General features: G+C 38.3%; 1 protein-coding gene across 1 annotated transcript in view; it reads left to right on the forward strand.

Annotated features, from left to right (window-relative positions):
* Positions 1-26453, forward strand: part of LOC121961901 (phospholipid-transporting ATPase ABCA1-like) — a 172168-nt gene that overhangs the window by 57260 nt on the left and 88455 nt on the right. Inside the window, exons 19-28 of the mRNA XM_042512000.1 lie at positions 1590-1721; positions 2433-2572; positions 4052-4189; positions 9971-10185; positions 12346-12424; positions 16228-16430; positions 18583-18631; positions 20538-20645; positions 20838-20867; positions 22314-22453. Coding sequence (XP_042367934.1) covers positions 1590-1721; positions 2433-2572; positions 4052-4189; positions 9971-10185; positions 12346-12424; positions 16228-16430; positions 18583-18631; positions 20538-20645; positions 20838-20867; positions 22314-22453 — 1234 coding nt within the window. The remainder of the gene's footprint in view (positions 1-1589; positions 1722-2432; positions 2573-4051; positions 4190-9970; positions 10186-12345; positions 12425-16227; positions 16431-18582; positions 18632-20537; positions 20646-20837; positions 20868-22313; positions 22454-26453) is intronic.

Raw genomic sequence — 26453 nt, forward strand, 5'->3', positions numbered from 1 at the left:
CACACAGCATCTCACTGCCTTCAACAAAAACACACAATATAAAAGGTGTTTGTTTTGTCTAAATTGGTGTTATTTGCTCTATTTTATCACATTTTCTTTGTTGTTTTGAGACTCTCTGCCCAGGCTAGTGAGTAAATAATACCTAATTAATGACTTGAGACTAAAGACAACTTAATAGAGATAATATGGATTGTCATCGCTCCAAATCTTCTGACACAGCACTACAGTATTGGTTCCATTTTGCAGTACTGTAAATCATTTTCCTTCTTTGTGAACATGAAATTCAAACATGTTGATAAAGTAGGATGTAATGCCTATTGACCAATATGTTTACATAGAGCTGGGAATAAATCTAATTCACCATTATGTTCATCCAGCTGCTTCTAAGTTGCAAGTGCTCTCATTTTGAGTGCTTTGAAAGCTCTGTTATTAAAATTGTTGCTTATTAGCATGCACATAAGTAACATATTGGCTCTTTATTAGTTCTTTGAAGTACTTATTAATTCCTTATTATGCATGACATACAATGCAATTATTACTGGGCCATTAACTAAAAGTTCGTTCTCCCTTTATAACACTTGCTAATAACTTCACTTTAAACTGCAATCAAATAGTAAAACAAAGCAGTGATGATTAACAATAAACCAAGATTCTTTCATTTTGTTGCCTATTTCTCGACTCAATAGGCAGCCTAGTTTTATGAAAAGAACATCTTTCTAGCATTGAAATACTTCTTTAAGTGTTCCATTAATAGAGGAGATATTTCTACTTGAGCTAAAATTGTTCTTCTATCACTGAAGGGGAAAAAAACTGTGCATCTCAATATTCTTCCATTTTTGTTGAAACTGTAACCCATCACTTTAGAGTAAAGTCTGTAAATTGCAGTAGTTGTGTGCTTTAATGGATTTACTAAGTGTGAAGAGGAGGCAACTTTAGAATATGGAGCCTGTGTGGGTTGATATGAACCCAACTACTAGTGAATTAGTCATGAGTGAGATCTCACTTTGGAATGGTGAAAAAATTTACAGCCAGAAGAAGTTAATTTTGAGTTAATTTTTGTTTTGTTACATAAGAACATACCATTATTTTTTTAAATTTTTTTTAAGGGGGGGTGATACTAGAGAGTCTTCTGTATAAGGCCCATATAAAGCAAAATAAAGAAAGATAGTAATTCAAGTACAACATATTTACTTTTACTAAGAAGTAATTAGGAGGTTATTGAGGGGAAAACTTTGAGTTAAAGGACCAGTGTGTAAGATTTAGGGGGACTTAGTGACATCTAGCGGAGAAACTACTCCGACTACTATCTGAAACTACTCCTACTACAGAAATAACTAAAGACAACAGACTTGTTATAATATATTCCATTTCTGCCTGTCCATCTCCCTAAATCATACACACTGATCGAAACAAATATCTAATGTGCTACTAATGAGAATGGCAAAAAGCAACTGCTAAATTCTGAATATATGTACTTTAATAATAAGTGGTACAAGGTTATCATGAAGTAAGAATCAACAGCCAGAATTCATCTCTGAGCTTTATGATTGGGATATTTGTGTCTTGTTTATGTCTTATTTTCTTTGTAGGTCAATTCTAACAGGACTGTTCCCACCTACATCTGGAACAGCTCTCATCAACGGATATGACATCCTTACTGACATGGACAGCATCCGAAAGTACTTGGGAATGTGCCCGCAGCACAATGTCTTATTCAGCGAGTGAGTGCATTTAGCAGATCCATCCATGTTCTTCACTGCTTATTGGTATAATCATGTTTTGCTTCTGGTGCATTTCAAAAAAAAAAGGAAGAAAGGGAATAAAAGATCATTACAGTGCAATTTAATAATATGCATAATGAGGGCTCAGTCTCGGCTTATGTTTCACATCAACACATCATTATCCCTTTCCCTTTTTCTCCTAAAAAACCAAATGAACTTTGCTCACTGCGTCCACTAGATTTCTCCTAATGGCATCATTCCCAACCATTATTCAGTGTTTTATTTCACCTTTAGAATCCCCTCTATTTCTCTCTCTTCACAAACTGATTACCTGCAACTCGACACAAGTCCTACATCATAATTACGCCTAAGCACCTGCAAATTACTTTCATTAATATTAATCCCGGGCAGTCAAAGCATCTATATTAAGCAGGGTTAAAATATTCATAAAAACATAAAGATCGATTTTTGGACATATTGTAATCCACCTGTGAGGAAGTTAAGAATGAACTTTGAGATTTTTCTTCATGTCAGTTTGCAGAAGCCCACATAGAATGGAGCTAGATCACCTTGCAAGATGCGTAAATGTGCAATTTTGAGTATATTAAACACTTGCATAGGAATAAGTGGCAGGTGATGGCCTCTTTTGTCACTCCTGCCTTCTCACATGTCAATCAAATGAACATTATGGTATTATTTCCACTTGTGCAGGCTGACAGTGGAGGAGCATATCTACTTCTACGCCAGGCTGAAAGGACGAAGCCGCGATGAGGTGAAAATTGAGATTGACCAGATGATTGAGGATGTTGGTTTACCCCACAAGCGGAAGGATCTTGCTAAGAACTTGTCAGGTGTGTCTGTATGTGCGCATGCTGACATGTTTTGGATGTGCGTATTTCACTGTCTGATTGAAATTATGCAGAGATGTAAATTTTCTTTTTGATGTGTTCATCAGTTTCTGCACTCGCTGCATTCATTTCCCCTGGGTAGGAATATCATCTGTAGATTATCCTTTCTATTCCAGACAAAGCTGCCCTATATCATTCCTCTGCCAGCACGTGTGCATGCAGCTGTCTCGACATACACATGCACTGTACCTGTGTGTCACAGGTTGTAATTCATTGTCTGGGGGGCAAGAGCAAGTCCTACTTGATAAATTGTCCCCAGTCACGGATTGCTTGTGAGCAAAATCACTGAAATATGACTTTCAAGGTTGATCTATGCTGACATTTCCACTACATTAGCACTACATTGGATGCATTTTGAAGAGCTCGCTCTGAGAGTGGAGACTGGAATAACCCGAGGAAGGTGTTTCAACTTCCCTGACATCAATCATTTTACACCACGCAAAAGACAATAAAACCTGAAGAGGTACATCTTGACACATTTGTTCCATAATCAGTCCACAATATTGTGTCCATTTTACATCTGAAACCTAATGTTGACAGATGGTGTCGAATTTTTCACTGATTACAGGCAGAGTACCTAATACAAAGATGAGTATCTATCTCATGTCAGCTGCAGTTTTTTTTTTTTTCATTTTTGTGCCTCAGTGCCAGCTGATGTTTTCAGGTTGTCTGTTCATCCGCCCCAGTCTTGTAAACGTGATTTCTCAAGAACGTCTTTCAGAAATTTCTTCAAATTTGGCACAAATGTCCACTTGGACTCTATGATAAACTTATTGGATTTTGGTTATCAAAGGTCACTGTGGTCACTTTCTCATTCTTGTAAACGTGATATCGCAAGAACAACTCAAGGATTTTTTTTTTAAAAAATTGGCACAGACGTTCACTTGGAGAAGAAGAATTAATTGATTAGATTTTGATAGTCAAATATCAAGGTCACTGTGACCTTGTGTCCATCTCATACTCATAAAAAGGGATATCTCAAGAACACCTTCAGGGAATTTCCTCCTTTGGCAAAAACATCCACTTAGACTTGAGAGTGAAGTGATTAGAATTTGATTGGGGTCAAGGTCACTTTGACCTCACTTTTTTTTTTTTTTTTTTTTTGCCAAAACTCAAGAATTCATATGATAATATGCCAAAATTTTATAGAAATGTCCAATAGGATATAATGATGATGAGGGGTTGACACTTTATATGCAAAAGATCAACTTCATTGTGACATCATGAAACCGTGCTGCTGATGGGAAGATGTGTGTGAAGCATGCAAGTTTTCACAGACATGGATGTAAAGTTTCAACTTGACTGATCCCCAGAGGCATATAGCCACAAGGCAGTAATTCTAATTTGTCATAAAAGTGCACGTCCAAGACAGATATGTATTACTAAAATGTCAAAGCTGATGCAGTGTGTTCTGTCTTCTAGGTGGGATGCAGAGAAAGCTGTCTGTGGCTATAGCATTTGTCGGAGGCTCAAATATTGTCATCTTAGATGAACCTACAGCAGGAGTGGACCCCTATGCCCGCAGAGGTATCTGGGAACTCCTGCTAAAATACAAACAAGGTATGAAATCAGTGGTAAGGGAACCAAGGCTCCACTAAAGGCTTTGAAATCCTCAGTGTTTGTAGAATTGACTGGAATGCACAGAGCGCATGTTCTATCGGTTTCAGACCGAGAAACTTTTCAAAATCGAGCTGAGCTCAAGGTAAACTTTTAGCTGTCAAGGCCCAAATGTATCCAGTGTGAAAGCTGTTAAAGTAATGAACTATTCAGAGTAGCCAGCAGAAGTTTTTTTGCCCTCTGTGACACTCAACTGTGGGAGGAGAGATATTGTAATTTGCACTGGAACAGATTGAAATGGAAGTGAAGACAAGTGAATCCAAGAAGCTTTAATTGACATTGCTATTTAACAGAGTCCCTAATTGTCTGCCCTATCAGTCAGCTTGTCACTCCATGGCCTTATACAATTTGTGGTTGCCGGTTGCTTTAACCAGGACATTATAGTAACACATAACTCTCAACAGATGTCTAAATGTTTAATGTGCATTGAGTGACATCCTGCCCTCACTGTGTCATTAGCTTCTCTCTCTAATCAAGTCCTTTCACTCCAATTGGGAGGCGGAGATAACTCTGTTATAATGAGAACACCCACATCCTGCCTGGTTGAATGAGTCATGTTTTGTGCCTCTTTAGTCTTATTTGCACAACAGTGTTACTAAGGTTTGTCATTAATGTAAAAAAAACACTGTCTGTTCGTATGAAAAAGCTGAAGGCTGAGATTGGACTAAATATTGTGATTCATCAGCTAATTAAGTGTGCAGGTTTTTTTTACATGGACTGCTGTAAGTGGGTTGTATTGTTTGGATTAAATTCAGTAGGGGCTAATTTGGTTTTAAAACTGCTCAAGGCACAAAGGAACATGGACATAATCAACATGCCCTAATAGCTAAGTTTAAATCCTCAATGAACATTTAAGATGCTTAAAATTTCAGAAGTATGCTTAATCAATCATAAATAGTGAATGCTCATCAAAATGATGATTTTTACTTGGATCTTTGCATCTAATCGGGAACTACGCCAATTTTTAAAATTCATGTTATTCTTCTAGTCTAAGACCTTCAAAAGATATCAGAAAACTCACTCCCAAATCCAAAAACTAGAGCTAAAACTCCTGCCAGCTGTCGCTTTTGCACAGACATTGATTCAGCGCTGTTACTACATCCACCGCCAGCCTAAAGCCAAGACGACATTCCCACCTTGAACAGTCAGTGTAAAAGGGGCTTGTGAGTGGAAGTACTGTAGCTCATGTTAACAAATATTGATTGGAATTTCCCTTGGTCATGGAAAAAGCGTATTGGAGTTCTGAATTTACATGGTCTTTTCCTTTAAGGTGGCTTTAATGCGTCTTTTGTCATCTGCCATTAAAAAATCACCACAGAAAGCAAAGAACTTTTGTATTATATTATATATATTTTTCGTGCATTGAAAGACACGGATGCACACAAAACATAACTGATTTTCGATTACATAGCTAATGAAACTTGTTATCCAAGAATTTCTCTCACTGACTTAATTTCTTATTTCAATTGCATGTATCAGCAGCCATGTAATCACTAAAACATTAGCACCCCTGTAGTTAAGTTGTCAGGCTTTAATTAGTAGTTATTTAGTTAAGTAACATAAACCAGCTCTTCCAAAAGTCTGTAAACAGCATATTACTGCATAAAGCGTATAAAATACTACAGAGAATTCTAACAGCATTAAGCTACATTTAGGCTGAGATTAGAGCTGACGCGTGTAGGAAGGTGATTTGGTTTGTGAGTAACATGAGATGCAAAGGACATTTGGGATCCAATTCTCATAGTTAATATACTTTCCATCAATTCTATTTATTGTAGACTCTGATTGCAGCTACACACACTTTTTAGATTTTCTCTGGCATTTATGAGAAGTTGAAATATCATACATAATGCATTTTTTCCCAGGAATACACATTAATGTAGGGTTGAAGCCAATGTTGCAGTACAAATGGCATAAAAATGCACCCAGCCTTTTTTTTCTTGTATGTGATCTTATTACATAAGTTGTTTTTATAACTTAGAAAAAAGCCATTCTGAAGAGGTTTTGGTAAAAAAAAAAAAAAAAAATGCTAATGTGTTAAAATCAAACATCTTCAATGAAATATGTTGCAGAGGGTTGAGGGGAAGACGGGAGCAGGATACAAATCAAGCATGGTGTTTGGAACATCATATAACATTTAACACTATATTCACACAGAAAAATATTCTTTCAGCCTGTGTAACCTTCAACGAAAAAGTTATAGATTTCTTGCTGTAACTTCAATGTCTAAGATTCAGCTTTTAAATTCTAACAGTGAACGTAACACATTGAACATGCAGCTGCATTTTCTGTCTGTTTTTTGGTTGCTTTAAATTGAAACAACAGGCCCATCTGTTTCTTATAAATCCGTGAACAGGCCATAAATGGCCTCAAGGTAATTCTATAATTTATTGACCTAAATTTAGTTTCAAACCTGCTGGTTGTAGACTTCCTCACACCTGTATGGGTTTTGCTCCGCTTTCTCCCCACAGTCCAAAGACAGGTCAATAGGAGACTTTAAATTGCCCATGGGTGTGACTGTGAAAGTGACTGGGTGTCTGTTGGCGCCCTGGACATAGTGTACCGCCTCTCACTCAGCCGGGATCGGCTCCGGTCCCCAGCTACCCTGCAAGGGATGAGCACATACAGCTAATGGACAGATGGATGCATGATTGCCACAAACAGCAGTTAATACAGTTTTGTCCAATAATTCATCTTACTTCCGATGCACATTATATCTGTACGGGCTTACTCACCCACTGTGAAATCCATTTCTATCAACTTGATTTAGAGGGAAGGAAGCTAAATAACAGAAACCAGATTCCCAGCCTCACTTTGCTGTACGTAGTGCGAGTACTACCAATTTACCTGAACACAGAACTCCATTTGATATATCACTTTGTGCTGTAATGCACCACAACACACTATAAATCAGAATACCTTTGTGGGCCATCTGCAGTCCAAACACATTTATTTTTCTCCCAACTCACGGATGATGCAGTGCGATTTGATTTTTTTTCTCCTTGTAAAGCACAACAAATCCCCAGGAAAATCATCTGTGAGTTTGAGCATCCCATACAAAATGAGCTGGCTCAGTCAAACTAAACCTCAAGCAATATCCTCAGCCCACCCCCTTCATAAGCATAGCTTTTTTCCCCATATGTTAAATTGACTGGGTTGTGGGCATTCATTCAACTTGGGCATTTTGTTGGAGTTTGTATTTAGAGGGATCCAGACTTGCTTGGCATAGCATAAGGCAGCAATACTTAACTGAGAAGGGATGGATTTAGCAGCTCAGCTGGTGGCAGGGCACAAAAAGTGGGGGAGGTGGGAGATGGGAGGAGAGGAGACAGAGTGGAAATAGTTGGCCAAGCGAATGGCTGCATTGGGCTGCAGCTAATGACCTCTGAGTGTGTCCTTGTCCCCGGGATAATGTGACCTGCGAGGATACAGATTTAACTAGCTCAGTGCAAAAAAGCAGCCAAGCTCAGCAGAGCACCTGACCTTTTGTAATAAGCACCAAATTCAGTGTAGAGTATGAAACCTACATCCAGTCAGCTGTTTACTGAGATTGTCGTGTTTTGAGATTGATACACTTGATATGGCACACCTGTGACATCTGAGAGGAGTTGATGTGATCTAACACTTAAGAGTCCACAGCCATGCTTTGGAAACTGTAAGGCTGTACCGTAGATGTTTAAAGAGAAATGGAAATATAGTTGGAGGCGGGGCCCTTTCATTTCTACGAAAGTTGCTTAGTGACACATGAAGTCACAAAAGTTAAACTGCTGCATACAAAATTACCCCGATGATCAGCACCGCTTTTGCACTGTGTGGCCTGTAGAGCAAGTGAGTTAAAGATTTTTGCCAGACAAGCCAGACAAGCCGACTGCCTCCAGGTTACAAGCCACTAACTTAAATGGAGATAAAATGATTTAACTGTGCAGCTCTTCTTGACTTTTCCATTTCCATTGGACCAAAGAGATCAAATTCTGATAGTGAAACAAGTCACTAGTCTATGGGAAAATGTCTTCTTAGGCCAAATGACAACGCCTGATGAATGTCATTCCACAGTTTGTCCACTACAAAAGGGTGAATTGTGTGACTGTGTGACACTGTGACACAAACTGGACCATTCGTTAATTCAGGGTGCTGTTGGAATTCACTGTTGGGTTATTGACAACACTGTTCATCAATTCATGTAGAAGCAGAATGCTCCGTTTCTTCACACAACAGCCCTCTTGTTTCAGTGTAGAGCATCAGATTAGATTTAAGAGCACACCCAATATTGGCTTCAAAGTCCGGCACACTTGCTGTGGGTGGAGGCTGTACGAAGCATAGCAGTGCTTTGAACTAAAAGCTAATGTCAGCATGCTAACACACTTGCAATGACACTGCTAGCATGCTGATTTTACAGCCTCATACTAGCTTTAAATAAACTTTGGTACATGTTTTTGCACATAATGAGGGCTCTAGATTTCCCTATATCATTGAGAAGAAATCTTTTAACAGCCAGTAGAAACAGGAGGTTGTTCACCATCTTAATTTAGGATGCTAGCTTACTAACTAAGTAGACACAAAGTGAAGCTGAGGCTGACGGATATGTCATTAGTTTCGCAACCACAGTATTGGCCAAATTGAAGTTTTGACCCGATAATGGTGATAAAGAGAGCATTAGCATTACTCACATGGTGGTGTTACTGATCAGTTAAGTCATCCTCTGGGCAATCTAGGAACCCATCAGCAATATTTTGGGGTTACAATAATGTTCTCTTCCATACAGCTAAAAGCTAAATCATTGTCAGACAATATCCACTGTGTTTGGATATTGCATTTCAGCCAATGCATTCTCTTGTATGTAATTCTCTTGAGCTGTCTTTTCAAAGTGACTGACTTCTAAGCAGGTTTCTTTCTTTCTCACTTAATGATAAAGGTATCAGGTTAAATGTTTTCTGCTTTAAAAATGACTGGATCAAAAGTTACCAAGTGCTCTGTGATACTGCTTTTGTGCCGACTGCAGAGACATGACCATGCTGTGACTTCATTACAGATCCAGTCCTTTTTTCTGATTTCTGGGGTATGTGATAATTAATATGTGTTATCTGATACAGCATGATATTAAAGGGATTAGAACACCTGTGAATAACCTTGCAATGCATGCTGTAGTTGTCATTGCAATTGTGCTCAGTTTGATGCCTCTCGAATCAAAGGACTCGCAGCACAAAGGAGAGAGCTGGAATAAAATGTGGTCTCATAGAAACGCTGGAAAGTAGGCTTAGGGTGGCCTTTATCATAATTTTAATTTTGTCCCAGATTCACGCCCACGCTCTCCTCTGGAGTTTGCTTTGTTGCCATGCGGATAAGCATGGGTAAAAAACACTGTGGAATTGGCAATAAGGAGATAAGTGACTACCATGCAGAGACAGATTGTGATATTGGCTTGATTTGAACACTTTTGATCTGTGGCATCTTTTCTTGTCGGGCTTCTTTTTTCATAACGACAGTTGTCAAAACAAACAAGGTCCAAAGAGAAAAAAACGCCTCAGAAGTGCTGTTTATTTTTTAAATTTCCTGTCTGTGCATTAACATTTTTACATTTGCAGTGTTTTTATTCTTTACTCTATTACTATGACTCGCAAACAAACAAACAAACAAACAAACAAACAAACACAGACACTTCTTTGGACACTTTATTATGGCCAATCAGGTGACACTGGTTGAATCTCTCTTTCCTTCTCCCTTCAGGTCGCACCATCATTTTGTCTACGCACCACATGGATGAGGCAGACATCCTAGGTGATCGCATTGCCATCATCTCCCACGGGAAGATGCGTTGCTGTGGCTCCTCACTGTTCCTAAAGAAATGTTTTGGCAGCGGCTACTACCTCACTCTGGTCCGAGATGGGACTGAAAAAATGACAGTTCAGCGTAATGGAATCATACACAACCACGGCAAAGAGGTACGAACAAAATGCTTATGAAGTTTCTGTTTTACATGGAACCTAAAGAAAAATAGCCAATAAAAACATGTTGAAGAGAAAATGCATTTTTTTCTCTTACCTGTAATGCTTTTTATCAATCAATATTATTTTGGTGTGAGTTGCAAAATGTTAGAGATATTGGCCGTAGATGTGTTTGCCTTATCTCCAATATAATGGCACTAGATGACACTCGACTTCTGGTGCCAAAAAAGGGCCAAAGATAATCCATGGACTTTGTGTTGTGAGCAGTTTCATGTGGGAACTATTTCTTTTTCAACCAAATTAACCAACCATATCACCGTGCAGGAGGTGGCGTGCATCTACTGCTAGCTCCCCTAGCAGCAATGAGATAGCTTACAGGGTGGGCCTGTAAAATATTTTCAAACCCGTTAGATATTATGCCAAAAACCAGACTGGATCGGTATACCTAATTTTGTCAGGTGTCAAACTTGATTTAGCAGCTGCTCTGGAGCGGAACAAAATGACGCTAAACTCCAGCTGCAAATAAGCATCTGACTATTGCATTGCATCATGTAACATCAGAGCTATTTTTCCTCACTGAATTCATGTTACCACTTCAAAAATGTATGAGTAACCTTCTTGATACCTTCCTTCACTTTAACAGAAAATACATTTTATAGTGTTACAGTTACTAGAAATAATATAAAATGAAGCCTAGCTTACAGTGAGTGGTTGTCGTTTATCTTGCCAGAAACTCTCATCTCATCATATAAGCCTCTCATTCATAAGAAGTTGCATGCTTTCTTTTGCATGTTGATATGGTTAGCATGTGTCTATTTTGGTAGAAAGATAATAGTCCCTACATGAAACTGCTCACAACAAGGTCTGCGGATTGTCTCGAGTAGCCGGGTCATGATTTCTGGAAAGAGACTGTTGAGTTTTTCTAGATATGTTTTTTTTTCTGCATTAAGCACCACAAGCTGAGTGCCATCTAGTTCCATTATATTGGAGTCATACCTCCAGCTGATCTCTCCAGCACTTTGCAACTCACACCAGAACAACCTGGATTGATAAACAGCACTACACATAAGAGGGAAGCTATGTATTTTTGATTATGGGGTGAAATTTTGCTTTAATATTCTTTAAAATCAGTGTTTTGGTATCCCAGAGGAAATTTCACCAATGCACATGGCTGCTGACTGACAGCATTTGCTGTGTGATCCCATTATCTCCAGATAAACACAAATTTGTTGATCAGGGTCCCTGCCTGACCAAGCAATTACCCTTGTGTTTTATCCCTACTGAAATAACTTTCCATAAAACTGCTGTAATTGGAAGGGGATCATTCCTTTTGACTCCATGTATCAAGAAAAGAACTTCAGCTGCAAGCCCCTTTGACACAACAGTAACCTCTCTCTAGTCTATTATTGAACATGGCTCCCTCTGACTCTTCTGAGTGCTCTCTTTCTCTCTTACCGCCCTCCCCCTATAATGATCTGTGTTTAGTCTCTCCCAGCATGAGAATTGGCAAACGCCTTCGTGCTGGATGATACTAATTGTCGCCGGGGAGAGGGGTGCTTCTCGCTTTTGCTCGCCAATGGCGCCTAGCACACTTACAGTTTTAATCAATAGGAGCAAATGAACAAGATGCACTGATGCCAGCAGGGCTAGAGCAATTACCATTAGTCTGCAGGCTCTTTGAGGTGAGCAGAGTCATTTGTTTGAAACAAATAAATACACATGCAAACACCTTTTGTGGGCAAGGTAGAACAGTACCTTTCCTCGATGACGACTTTGTAATTCAGTGGAAGATTTTGCAATTACACAGGCAATATAACTGGGAAACAGAGCTGCATGCAGTTTGATTGTCTTGATGTCATCCAGTGTGATTAAACTCCATTTAATAAATGTCATAAGGTCCTTGCAGTGACATTTATTGTACCTTTGTTAGAATTAAAATGCAATTGTAATTTGTGTTTATTGTCTTAGCCTGAAAAGTTACATCACAGTTTGACCACAGTGTCTCATGCACAGTTTTGTTTAGAGCAATTAAATAGAAACTCGTGGATGGCATCCATTATTCCATTAATGTGAGAAAGGAGTTGTCGTGGAGGCACTGTTCATCATTCTAAGTGGTAAGGCTTGATAAGGCCTTTCTAATCCAATTCTGATTAACAGGAGAAAGACCGTCCTTCGAGGAGCGGTAGCCCGGATGATGGCATCGGCAGCCAAAGCTGGGGTGACACTAATCCCTCAGGTAGAAACTTTATCTGTGTTACTGCCAGACATATTTTAGGATGAGCACCTAACCTGCAAACCTTTATCAAAATGTTATATATTTGGTACAGCATGCAGTTAAACAACAATTTATTTTTAGTAGTTGTGTAAATATTTAATCCAAAAGTGAAAACTCTTGCATTATCTACAATAGATCAAAACTCCAGTAAAATGTGTAAGTTACCATTACACTCAACAAGCAAGGTACTATAGCTCAGCTCCATGTCAGCCTAAAACAAATAAAACAAACACAAGATTCTGGGAACAGATCCAAAAACAGGCAAACAATAACCATACAATTTCCCCAAATAGCATGTGTGCTGAACATCCATTTGCTCATAGATTTTTTGTTCACCTCTACAATACCAGAAAAGGACAGCATGGGAGTAGTAAAGTAGCTGCAGCCTTTAGATGCTGTTGAAATGTTCTAACTACTGGTAGAGTGCACTTTAATGTCCCAGTAAAATGGTTGGTACAAAATGGGAAAGCAGGATTTTTAGGAGAGGAGAGAGAGTGAGTAGAGTTTTAAAAGTGCAGAAAAATGACGTCAATATGGACAATGATGGACACTTGAGGATGAAAGTACAGTGAAGTGTATTTTTAACATGATATTTCAGAAATTATGACAAATGTCCTGCAAATGAATGATCCCTTCTAGCAGTATTTTTTTTATATTAATACATTATGTCAAAGGCACTGCTGATTGTCAGCTGATGGCAAATTGATGTGATAGGTTCAGTGTCTGGTAGCTGTTGTTCCTTCTTTCAGACATTTGTGGTCTTCACTATCAGCTTTGACCCCAGGCTTTCACCAACAATAATAGATAGTAGCAGGGTTGGTCCTTTAAATTCAATAAAACATTTCTACGAATTAGTATTTTTTACATTTGAGAGGGTTTTTTGTAGTGACTCTAATCATAAAAGCAGCACCAAATATGCTAATCTTTTAGTATTGCAAGACTGATTAATTTTCCATTCACTTCTCTTTTTAGTAAAGTTTTAATTCAATCTTTTGAATATGTATTAGCTATCATCATATACACTTCTACAATCAAAACACAAACTTAACGACAGCTACAAAGACACTCACAAGCCCATACCATGTCTCATTATTGTCATATGATGTTATAGGATTATTGATCTATGTGAAACATAAATTTCAAACATCGATTGATAAATCTTCCCCTGTCTGTGCAAAACCAACTGATAGTGAAATATTTTGATCACTGCACAGAGACTCTGGCCTCATCATCCTATCTGACATCCTAAACGTTCAGATTACCAATATAAAGCAGACTTAATCAATATTTTAATAACAGTGTATCAAATGTGAAAACACGTTACTCATAGTGATGAAGCGATAAAGAACTTTGTAGTGGTTTTCAGCTCATTTTTTCATCTATCTGAAGGCAACTTTACCATTCTGGTTCTCTCTCAGTGCTTTCACAGCTTAATTTCTGGCCACAGCAGGCAACTGTTTTCTCAGGAAAAGCTCTAAAAACCACTGTACATTACCTGCTCAGTACCAAACTGCAGAAAGACAAGCTGGCGCACAAAGTGAAGCATTTAATAGCTTGAAGTAATACGTTACCCGCAAAACGATCATGTGTATATCTACAACTCACTGTTTGTTACCTTGAGTTCATGAAGCAAATCTGTTTTTCTTACATGTCTCCACGGATAACAGAGAATCCTAAAAAGGCTAATAATCTTTAGGAATAAAAGTAATCTATTTCAGAAATCTGTTTGCAAACTTTCAGGCAACTTTTGCAGTACAAGCCAAATCTCATTTATCTAATGGAATGATCGGTACTTTCCAAACACATACATTGTTGCTAAAACATTAACATTCAAAGCACATCAGTACAAACAGTTTTAGGTATGCTTGGGCCTTGTTACTTGTAGGCAGAAGTAAACTAAAACTACAATGTTAGCCGTATCAGCTTAAAAGGAGAAGGTATATTGTGTTTACAACTTGTTTAAAGTGCGCTCCAGTGGCCAAAAAAATCAGTTATTGCAAGTTGAAAGTCTAGCGCTGTGTCCTAAAACGAATATCTCCCTTAGTACTCTGACTTTTACTTCATTGCGTACACTATGAACTGACTTTTGTAGTGTGCGGCAGGGTAGAGTTGTCTCAAATCAAACCCTGTTCTTTGGCGTGCTATTTTTGTGATTGTTGTGATCTGAAATGTGATTTCATGACAAATTCTAAATAATTGTGCTGCATGTTGCAATGTTTATAGGCAGCTTTTTTGCAATGATAATACTTGGGCTGGTGAAAAAAATAGTTGTTCAGGGGTTATGCACATTCAGTGTTTCCTACGGAATTGTAAACTCATGATGTATATCAACAGTGTGGTGGTAGTACAAAATATATTTGTACAATGCTGAGGTTTTCACAGCGGTTGGCGGCTGACATTTCAGAAGACTAAATTGTGTTTTGTATCTCAACATTACTGTTTGTAGGCAACAAAGCCACCATTGAGAGTATGACACTCAACTTTTTGAATTTATCAATGCACCATATCATACTGCAGTGTACCTCATTTTGCCATTCTTCACAGTGTGAGCACACTCATACACTAAAAATAGCAAGTATATGCACAGAAGTATCTGGTTTGAGATACATCATGGAATTTTGTTATATGGTGTGGGTGTATTCTAATTATAGCACATTATCTTTTTTTTGCAGTGCTGTAGAGTAATGTTGTAGAGTAAACTACATTTTTTACAATTGAAGATGTTACATAGGATTCCAAAACCATCATGGGCCAGAATCCTCATTGAAGTTATCATCCAATTATCCATTGAGCTTACAGTAGAGTGTGTTAAGCAGATGATCAAATTGTAATATTCCTGACATTACTTTAGTTTTTCTTGATGGAATTATGTAAGTATAAAAAAATGTAGAGACACAGCAGGAGCAGATATCTCCCAACTAGAAACCTCGTGAGATGCTGCTGACTTGATTTGTTTTGATCATTTTCTGCCTTGATCAAGTAAACAAAAGTACTCATGCAAGACATGATCTGAAGAAAAATCTTAGGTAGGCTCCGGCTTATTATGCACCTAAAAATCAATCAATGCCCATACCTTCAAAATGATTATATACATAACGGTTAAATATAAGATAGAAAATGCCATAAAAGTAATCACATTTCCACAAGTGACAGCACATTTCTCTTTATTACCACGCACACACACACACCAGCAAACAGGCAGAAACACACACACATTTTCACAAATAATTCAGTCTGATGTGTGAGGCAGATCCATTTACTTCTTCATAAAGCACCAAGCCGCTGGTTGTTAAGCTGCAGTAATTATGTATGAGAGGTTCTGGATCAATAATGGATGCGATGCGTTCTGCAACACTGTCCTGATTGATTCTCACTAAGACCCAGCTTCAGAATGGATGAGGCAGGAGAATTATGTCCACTGATCTGTTTCAGTATGTTTAAAGGTCACATCAGGTATGTTGTGATCTCCATACATCACACGGCGGTAGTTAAATTTTTGCTTACATTTTTCTGATACTATTTTGTTTCAGTATTAGGTTTTTAGATGCTTTGAAGGCTCTTCTTCTGGAACCAATCGTGGAGGTTGATCTTGAATTCTCCATCTATTAAATCACTCTACCAAAGATATTAATTGAGAAGGATGGTGCATAAAAGGGGGAAAAGAAATATGTATTTCTCACAAAGCTCTGTTGTTTGAGTTTATGCATTTTTGCCATCCTTTGGTGTTTTTTACTTAAGTATTTTTTTGGCTGTTTGTCCAGCAGATTTGGCAGCTCTGGGTCAAATTGTGCTGCGCCACGTTCCTGAGGCAGTCTTCTTGGAGAGCATTGGTCAGGAGATCACCTACATACTGCCTTATGGTGGAGCCAGGGATGGGACCTTTGCCCTGCTGTTCCAAGAGCTCGACCTAGCCATGACTGACCTCGACCTGACCAGTTACGGCATCTCTGACACCACGCTGGAGGAGGTATACTAAGCGTAGGGTTGACAAGCCCCCACACATAAAGAGAGGCTGCCTGCATACACACAGAAATATGAAAGTACACTTTAAAATGTTGCCCTTGTTTTTTCCTTTCCTTTTGTTAATGGTGCAGTTACATTTTATAAGACACGTACTGTGTTTTCCTTCTTGTCTTCCGCTTCATTTATTGTCTTTTTCTGCTTCTGTAGAGTCTGTGCATAAGCATACGGAACTTTGGTGGACAGTTCTGTTCCATTTTTATTTATTTCATGTGACTCAAGACCACAATCGCATGGTATGGAGCACATACAAAACATTGGTTAGAAACATATGGCATACAGCATGACTAAAGCAACAGATGTTACTTAAACAAAAGTAAGGCACTCTTCAAAAGGAAACCAGATTTGCAAACAACTTGTGGCATATCTGATTGTCATAACAAAATTATTTTAAGCATAGCTGAAAGGTTTAAATAGTAATTTGGCATATACCTTTTTCTATAATCCACATTCATGGTTTACACACTTTTGTTCAAAGAAATTATTGATTTCCCAAACCGTTATCATTACAAAGGTTACAGATTTCTAGAGAAACACATGTACTTACTAGTCATTTTGCATATTCATAATTTACTGTATACCAATCGAAAGATAAATTCACAAACAACTATACTAGCAGTGACAACAACAACAGCACTAAAAAACAAACAGCAACAGTGCATGCCTTTATTACCTTCCAAAATCTTTAGGTTTTCTGCTGTTGTTCACTGTAAAATTACGAATAGACTGCCTGTAATTTTGGTTTTCATACTTGTCATACTTCTGAGTTCAAGACCCACGCTAACGCACACACACCCGGACTATGCAGGCTGAGCAAATAGTCATACATAATTTGATGGAGTTAAAGAGTTATATCATCATCTCTCTGTCACCAAAACTTTCCCTTCTAACTGTGATACAGAGTGGTTATCTTCCCAGCTCCCTATAGGCCATATTCTAACTGGCATTTTAACTTAAAGGTTACAGCCCTCCCATACTCAAGAAACACAAATTACAAAGTTGGTAGCTTTATGACAAGAAACTTTATATTTTAGTAAATTTATGCATTATGACACATTTTTCAAAAGGTATTAGTTCCATTTTACTACAGTCTCTGTAAGCACTGACCCAGTTTTCAAGTAGTAATAGTAGAATTATGATTACACATACAATACGCTGTTTTATTTCTCCTAAACAAATGACTCACACAGTAGTTTGGCATCCAGACTCGTCTTGGATCATAAAGCTGAGTGACTGTTAGTTAAAGCTCTACGTGTAACTCAGTCATGAATCAGACACTCATGGCCTGCAGGCAATGTAAATAATTCCTTTTGAATTTCTAAAATTCAGACACGACAAGGTTATTTCACTCGTCCGTGTCTGCTTTTGAAGTGCGACTACACTTCAATTGAAATACACAGTGATTTCCAATATACGGCAGTAAAAACAAGGGCTGATAGATGGGATGCTTCATGGAAGTTGGTCATATAATAACAATCCTGGTTATTGTTCTGAATAGCCTTTGTGAGTACTTTTGGACTGTTTCATGATGTCAGTAGTTCTATTTTATGTTTTTGACTGATGTAATTCACCACATAAATTCACAACCAGGACAAATTATAAATGTTGTAGGCCTGGCTAGAAGTGTGCAGAGACTTTTAAGAGGATAGATGTGGAAACGGGGCTTAACATGCACAGCAGAATGAAATAAGAAAAGGTCATTTTGAAATATTTCACAAATATAGAGATTTATTTATTCTGACATATGGCCTGAATTAATAAATTAAGTCAACGAGGGCACTGCTCTCAGAGAGGCCAATTGGCAGGTGCTCAAGTAAAGGTTAGGGTCTCTGTGGATGCACAGCCCTGATCTGATTCTGAGCAGGAACTTGACAGGGATAACTGGCCTCGGCAATAAATCTGTATACACTTATTGAATATACAGTATATTTAGTGCTGTGACGAAAAAAAAAGATATGATAGCAGCTCGGTTAACACTTGTGCACTGCAGTATCATTAGTTTGCATTAATCCTACTTGTATGTATGCTTTTAAAGTGACAGGATGCATACTATATATTTTATTACATACTGTATTGATACATATTTCTTGATCTTGCAGATATTTCTGAAAGTGGCAGAAGATACAGGAGTGGATGCAGACATACAAAGTAAGGTGACAATATAATAATAACGTTAACACGTGGGGAGAAAAACAGTACAATGTATAGCATCTCTGGGACACAATGGTGTCACTAACTATTCATAACTGCATGGAACTTTGTACTTTCTGTCGATCTTGGGAAAAATGCATTTATGTCAGAGGACATATATCACTGGGTTCACATTGGATGCAATCTATTTTTTCTGCGAGCCGCCAGCAAACTTTACAGGAAAACACACAGAGAATCTGTTATGAACAATATAAAGGCTATATTAGATATTATATAAATGATTGGATAATAATGAATGATAAAATGTCCATTCCATGCTTTGTCAGAATAAACAGAGAGGAGAGAGACAAGTGGACGCACACAGAAAGTCTATGAGACAGACTAGTGCACACACACAGACACATAAGCAAGCAGAGACAGAGATACCTGCAATTCGATTTAACGGCCAGACGACTACTGACAGGCAGCTGTGCAATAATTAAAATATTGGGGGCCTTTGCATCCAACATAAACCTGACGTCACAGTACCAGGGTGAGCACCACAGCTTAATGTGATCAACTGAGATGCATCAAGGTAACACATCTGCCAGCTTGTTCCACTGTAAATCGATAATCTTTCAGATTTTTATTTAAAATAATGTCTTTTAAGTCACTACAAATCACTGAATGGGATAACACAATGGGGATTGAGCTCATGACCCACTGATGAAAGCCTTTGCATGTCTATGGTGATATTTCTGTGAAAAATAACAAGTGCTGCACAGTGAGTAACGCGTTTTCCATCACCCAGCAGTGGTTGGTGTGCTCGAGCAGGTAGGCTGAACTAATGTGACATACATGTTATTCAGCCTACTTGTGTATGAAGTGGAATATGGTTTTACTTTCGCTGCTAAAGTTGCAAGTGAACAGCCGAACAAACAGAGAAAAGAGCGATGACTACAGACAAACAACTGCAAACTATCTGACATTACACAGGCGACACTGTTTGGATCTCTGGGATTTGAGATCGAAAAATACACCTGCAATTACCAGTTATAGCCATAGGTGCTGCAAAAGAAAACAAAACTGAGGTCTTCAATATTGTATCTTTAAGCCTTTAACATCATGGTACAAACATTTTTCTACCATTGCTGACATAGCTATTGACAATCTTAGCCTTTTGTGAGAAAACACCCTCTCATTTCTACATTTCACTTACACAATTGGTCTTGGAGCTAGAATTTGGTGGTAACACAAGGCACCTGCAGAGTGTTGCTTGATGGTATTGCACTGGGTTGAATTTATGAGCTTTAAAAAAAACAAATACAATCAGCACTTTGATAGTTGAGAAACTATCTGAGTTTGACAGTGGCCGTTTTATTTGTGTCCACACTGCAGTAACATTAATCAAATAGAATAAAAACAAAGAAACTAAAAAAAAAGCAAGAATCTTAATCATTACAATAAATGCCCAACACAAACAAATTGCATCAGAAAAGATGAGTTAATAGCAGGTAAACTTCATGGCAGTGTTTGCAGTAGTGAGTTAGTTATTATCTAGCTATTTCAAAGGGAGAAGTATTTTTTCTTAGGTGCTTTTCTTGCCCCCATGTGTACTCACATTGCATTTGAGTGTGGAATGATATTGTGTTTTCCAACCAATTCTCAAATATCATTGATGGATCTCAGTGGATAAATAGCCCACTCCCTTATTTGCAGCATTTCTGTTTGTGTCTCGCGCCGAACAACTTAATTTTTTAGTTTAATCTCAAAATCCGATTTCCTCACGTTCATAAAACACCTGGGTGTGTGCTATTACAGGGAATAATACGGCGTCTTGCAGGGCAGGTAGCTTTTTTTATTGTTATTTATAACCCTAAATTGGGTCAGGCCAAAACAACATATCTTATTTGTATTCCCACAGCAACAAAGGAGCTGTTGGTGAAAGACTGCAAAAGAGGCTCCCCCACATCCAAGCGGAACAGCATCTCCAGCGTCCACATGAAAACAGAGCAAGTCTCTGGATTGAGAGGCAAGTCTTCCCAAATTTATCATACAGCTTTTTTTTTTTTTAATATGGTAAGCCCAATTAAACTTTTGCTAATTTACTTAATAATACAGGAACTTGAATGATTACTAAAAGTTATGTGGTCTATTTTTAATAGAAAAGTAAAATTAACTGTTATTCATGGTTGAGGCTTGTCTCTTTCTGTTTCTTTTTTAGACTTTAAGGAGATCACAAGTAAAGTGGAAGGTAGGTACTATATTTCATTCTTTCTTCCGACAACCTTTGTTTTCTGATAACAGCAAGTGTCCGTTTTTTTCACACTCCTTTCAGTCGTCTTATTAACTTCATTTAGTTTGGCTTCAATTTGACTGTTTCACCTCAGTGGCCATTTTGAAAAGAGGGCATAAACAAGAGCTCTGTCTTCAGAATAAGTAATTTTCCAACAGAATTTCTGTCCAATCCATACAACACTATCTAACCTGTCTCTTCAGCTTTTCAATTTTGCCCTAATGAAAGAAATAACTTTCAGACAATGTCTTTCACCATGAAAATAGTTTTCAATCAGAATATGCTTTATTCTCTTAATGACTACAGTGACCGTATAGTTCTTTTTTTAACTAAAGATATTCTTGGATAGTCTGAGATATAAAATAAGGTGTCAATAAAGCCCTTGTTAATCACATTTCTCTCTTGAGAGTGGATATATTATTGATCTGCCCTACCAGGCACAAGCCCAGAGGCCAGTACTGTCAGGCGCCCCCTCCGCCTTACCTGCAAAAGGTTACTCAAATTGATAAGTATAGTACAGGAAGAGACTAATAATGATCATAAAGAAACACAAAACAACCACAATAACACAAAATGACCAAAGTGATAAGAAGACCAAATAGACCTAAAATGAGTTCAGAGAGACACAGTATGACCAAAAAGATCTAAAATGTCTTCAAAGAGAGAGAAATAAACCAAAAAAGACACAAAATGACTTAAAAGACACATAACAACCAGACCAAAAATAACTTCAGAGATACGAATTGTCTTCAAAGAGACACAAAACAACCAAAAAATTGACTTCGTAGATATACGAAGTGACTTAAAAAACACACTTAGCAGACCAAAAAAACCCAAAATAAATTTCATGAGGCACAAATTGACTTCAGACACAAAAAGATGTGAAATTGCATTAAAGAGACAGAAAAAGACCACAAAGAGAGGTAAAAATATCACAGGCACAAAGCGACCAAAAAAAAGGCACAAAATAACCTCAAAGAGATACAAAAATACTACAAGGAGACACAAAACGATCACATAGAAAATAACAACAAAGAGACACGAAACCTCAGAGAGATGCATAACTGCTAGAAAAACACACAAAGTAACACCAGCAAAAGGCAAAACCACCCAAAAAGTCTGTGTCTTGTAGGACAGCTGGTGGGGTCTTTTTGCATATCTTCGCCTGGGGGTCCATTGTCTCATAATCCGTCCAAGCTCCTAAATTATGTCTGATTATAATTTCACATTGATGATATATTAAATAAAATAGTTGCTACACTATGGAATGAGCTAGTGCGGCTGGCAGGTTTAACACTTAAGTTATATTTGATCAGCCCATTAGCTGCACTGGAAAGTGTACTCAGCAGGTTTTTTACATATGCATAGATGATAAATAACACTGCGGGTTAATGTCCACTCCAGACTTAAAGAGGAATGCCAGTGTCAGCGGGAAGGGGTCCACGGTCATCATGGGATGGGAGCTGATCAGGAGGCAGTTCCTGGCGCTCTTTATCAAGCGCTTCCACCACGCCCGAAGGAGCCGCAAGGGACTCATTGCCCAGGTAATGGCCTCAGTCTGTCATATTGATGGATTGAAGGGTTATACAAGGAGGGTTGCATGGGAGGATCAAGGTAGGATTGTGTGAAATACATGTTGGCTTTCAAAATCAGTTAATGACAAATATGATAGAGTAAGCTCGTTTAGAACCTGGAGGGAAAAGTCGTGTCATCCATCTTGATTTAGTCAACAGTTGTGGAATTTAAGTTGTGGGAGAAGAAAACGAGACAGAAGGTAGTATATAGAAAAAGAAAAAAGGTTTGAAAAATGTGAAGAAAAGCAGCGAGAAATGAGGTCATATTATCAGTAAATCGCAGCTACAATAATCATTACTCTCAAAGGAATACTGGAGGGACTACAGGAGCAGAGTGTTTATTGCTGCAGGCGAGGAGATTTTAGTTTTCATGAATCACTTTCTAGCATCAAAGTGTCAATACCTAAGAGGAGGATACTCTCAGCCCACATAAAGCTGATTCTTTTTATCTCATCTCTGCATTTTGACACAAAGTAGTGCCTAGTGTGGTCAGGAAACTGTTAATACATTTGCGTACGGGATGAGTCGACGGCAGGTGTTTTTCTGCCTTCAGAGCACCGTCAGTTACACCTGATCACTGTGATTGTCACCAGAAAGCCAAAGTGACACCCATGATTTGTTTTTCCTTCATTTTCCTGCGCGCTAATCATGTGTTTTCGTTAGCTATGTATTAAATCTGATCGCATAACAATTACCGAGATGACAGACTGCTATTAGCCTATTAAGTGTACGTCTATATTATTTTGCTCCTCATAAACATAATTTCAAAAGTCAAAGCCAATAAACAGGCGCAATTTAAACAAGTCAAAACCAATTTCAGTAAGTAGCAATTTTCAAGGGACTTAAATGATTTTTGTTCCCCCAAGTTCTGAAAAGTGTGTTCTGACTTAAATTATATTGACACGCCACCCATCTAGATTCATCTTGTGTGTGTGAATATCACGTAATGCCATCAGTTATGACAGCTGCCATGATGCTGAGATTATCATAACTGGAAAAGCTCACTGCTTTTTGCTTTGTGTGCATGAGAGAGAGAGAGGGAGAGAGAGAGAGAGAACAATGTTTCACCTTTGCGAGGTTCTTCTTGTAATTTGCTGCAGTACCAATCCCCATTAGTCACTGTCAATCCTGGACGTCCCTCTTTAGTGGGGACGCAGAGCAGGATGGAAGGATAAGTGTGTGAGTGTGTACGTACAAAGGTGCACATTGTCTGCAAGGGCGCACTTCCTACCTCTCCCTCTTTATTCATTTGGCTAAAGGTTTTTTTTTTCTCCCCCCATCATGTCAACAGCTCCCATTGTCAGCAGATATGATTGTGTGGTGAGGTAATCTCCTCGAATACAAGCGGTTAGGGGAATATAAAAGAGATTATGGCATGTAACACAAAAGCTGTGATTTATGGGGATGAAAGTTGGGGACGGGCGAGCGTTGGCAATGTCAGAATCAGGGAGAAGCAGTTAGCGGTTGTGCTACGGTGGATGAGCTGAAGGGTTCTGGTGTTTGGAGCTCAGACTGAGCGGACTACAACTCCCCTTTCAAGCTGCAGCAGCAGATGATTTGTGATGTGTAATTCACAGTTTTTGTTGTTTTTAAATCTAATTACTGCTACAGATGGGTACAGGAAGTGTTTGTTTTTTAGTATTAAAGTTTCCGTATTCCTTTTGTTCACTGTTGTGGATTTTCCAATAGAAATCACAATATGATTACCAACTATTTGTTGTGTTTTGTCTGAGCGGTGTGAAAAGAAAGAGACCACATTAACACATCAGTAAAAATATCCGTGCCGTTGCTATTACCCACTCCAATGCAAGCCGCAGCAATAAATTCACAAACAAAATAAGATAGACACGAATGTTTGTTGAGGAAACAAACTAAGTCTAATGAGCCATTTGACTTTGCGGGAAATAAAACACATCTTAATTGTGTTTTGGTGTTTATACCCAGTTTGCATATAATCCTGTCCTCCTCTTTAAATCCTCACTAAACTTGAGAATGCGCTAAACTCATGCATTGTTCATGGGAGTGCCTTGGCTTTGTGAGCATAATGACTTCTCCCCATTTTTTGCAGATCTCTCTCAATGGAAGAAGTACCAGCTGTCACCTGCAATTACTGTTGAGAGAGAAAGAGAGAGAGAGAGAGCAACAGAAAAAGAATAGTTCTTTCTTTTGCAGTCCGCCATTAAGCTTTTCAGTCTCATTGCTGCTCTTTATCTTTCCTCCAAGCACATTTCCACGGCCGTAGCTCCATGCAGTAAATTCCGGATTTTCAATTGTAGCATCTTGAATTGGCCTGGCAAATTGCATGCCCCGCAATTAATCAAGTGTACGCAAACCTCCCCCTGCTGCCGAGTGCGCCCCAACCTACAAGTGATTAAACATTAAAGATAGCTTGCATTTTTCCCACTGACCTTTTTGTCAGCTCTAACAATGAAATGAAAAGAGAATTACATGACGGAGAAAAGAGGATTGGAGAGCGAGGTTTGTTGGAGAGGAAACGGGAAGCGTGGCAGCATCTGGTTAAAAAACAAAAGACAAGAGAATAGTGAGAAACTAATTATATCTGAGTGGCCAGATGATGGTGGCAGTGCTGGAAGTGTTTAATCAAACTCATAAAGCGTGCAGAAGAGCCCAAACAAGTTGGTGAGGAGCATATTAATGTGCATGCGTTATCGCAGCGGTCCTGCGTGGTTGTTGATTGCATCAGTCTTTTTTTTTGTTGCATGTAATGACAGTGAGGCGGCTCTGGGAGGGGAGTGATGAAATTGATCTTGCATGGAATCTTGTGCCGTCGTGCTTACACACATAAACATCTGTATCAGCCTTGTAGATGTGTATTGTTTTAAGGAGGACACCATTAATTGTATCCCTTTTTAATAATGTAATCGTATGTTGTAATATTAAAATGATCATAGAATTAACACAGCCTATTTCCACAGTTAATATGATGTACATACCGCTGTGCTTAAACACTATACAGTAGCTTCGAATAAAGCTTTGAGGCAGATAATTGGAAGGATATTTATTCCTGGATTAACTCAAGTTCCTTGAGTAATTGTTGTAGCCCTAGAAGCCGGCAGCATGCCTTTAAAGAGACAGTTCATCCAAAAATCACACAAAAAGAGCTAATTGTTGATCTAGATTGTCTTGGTTTGAGTTGGAGTGTTGGAGATATCAGCCATAGAGATGTCTACCTTCTCTACAATATGATGGAGCTACATGGCATTCGGCTTATGAAAAACTGAACAGGGATGTCTTTTTCTCTTTCTTTCTACCAAACTACACCTGCCAACCACATCAATGTGCAGAAGCAAGCATGCTTTTACTCATTGATGAGAGGCTCATGCTTATGACAGTGCGAGATGTGAATAATAATTATGTCCTTCTGAACTAAGCTGTAACGCTAGCTAGTTGAGTGGTGTGAGGTCAGTTAGCAGTGAATGCACGTTTCCCTCTGCAGAGTGATACAATTGTCAGGTGTAGAAAAACAATTGTTACTTCAGGAAACTGCTTACAGCGAGGTCTGTGGATTATCCTGAGTAACCGGGTCTGATTTTTGAAAAGAGACATTGCTGGTGAGTTTATAAAGTAAAATCTTTTGACACTTTGAGTAACATTTAGTTCCAATATACTAGAACGAAGGCAGACATCTCTATGGCTGATATTTCCAACACTCTGCAACTCACACCAAAGCAATCTAGATTTTTTTTTAATCAACATAATACATTTAGGAGGAAAAATATGTATTTTAGATTTTTGGGTGAGCTGTTCCTTTAAAGCTGAAAGTGAAAGTATAAAAATTGTGCAGTTGAGTTTGGCCCATTGTGATACTTTTGGGTTTAATAATAATAATATACTGTTTTGTCAATTTGGTATTGGTGAACAGCATCAAAATTAATTTGCTTTCTTCTTTGCAATTTCTTCTCTGAAAAGTACAAGATATAATCAAAATCTTTTTGTGCTTTTATTAATT

The sequence above is a fragment of the Plectropomus leopardus genome, chromosome 23, assembly GCF_008729295.1.
Source record: "Plectropomus leopardus isolate mb chromosome 23, YSFRI_Pleo_2.0, whole genome shotgun sequence".
Classification (NCBI taxonomy): domain Eukaryota; kingdom Metazoa; phylum Chordata; class Actinopteri; order Perciformes; family Serranidae; genus Plectropomus; species Plectropomus leopardus.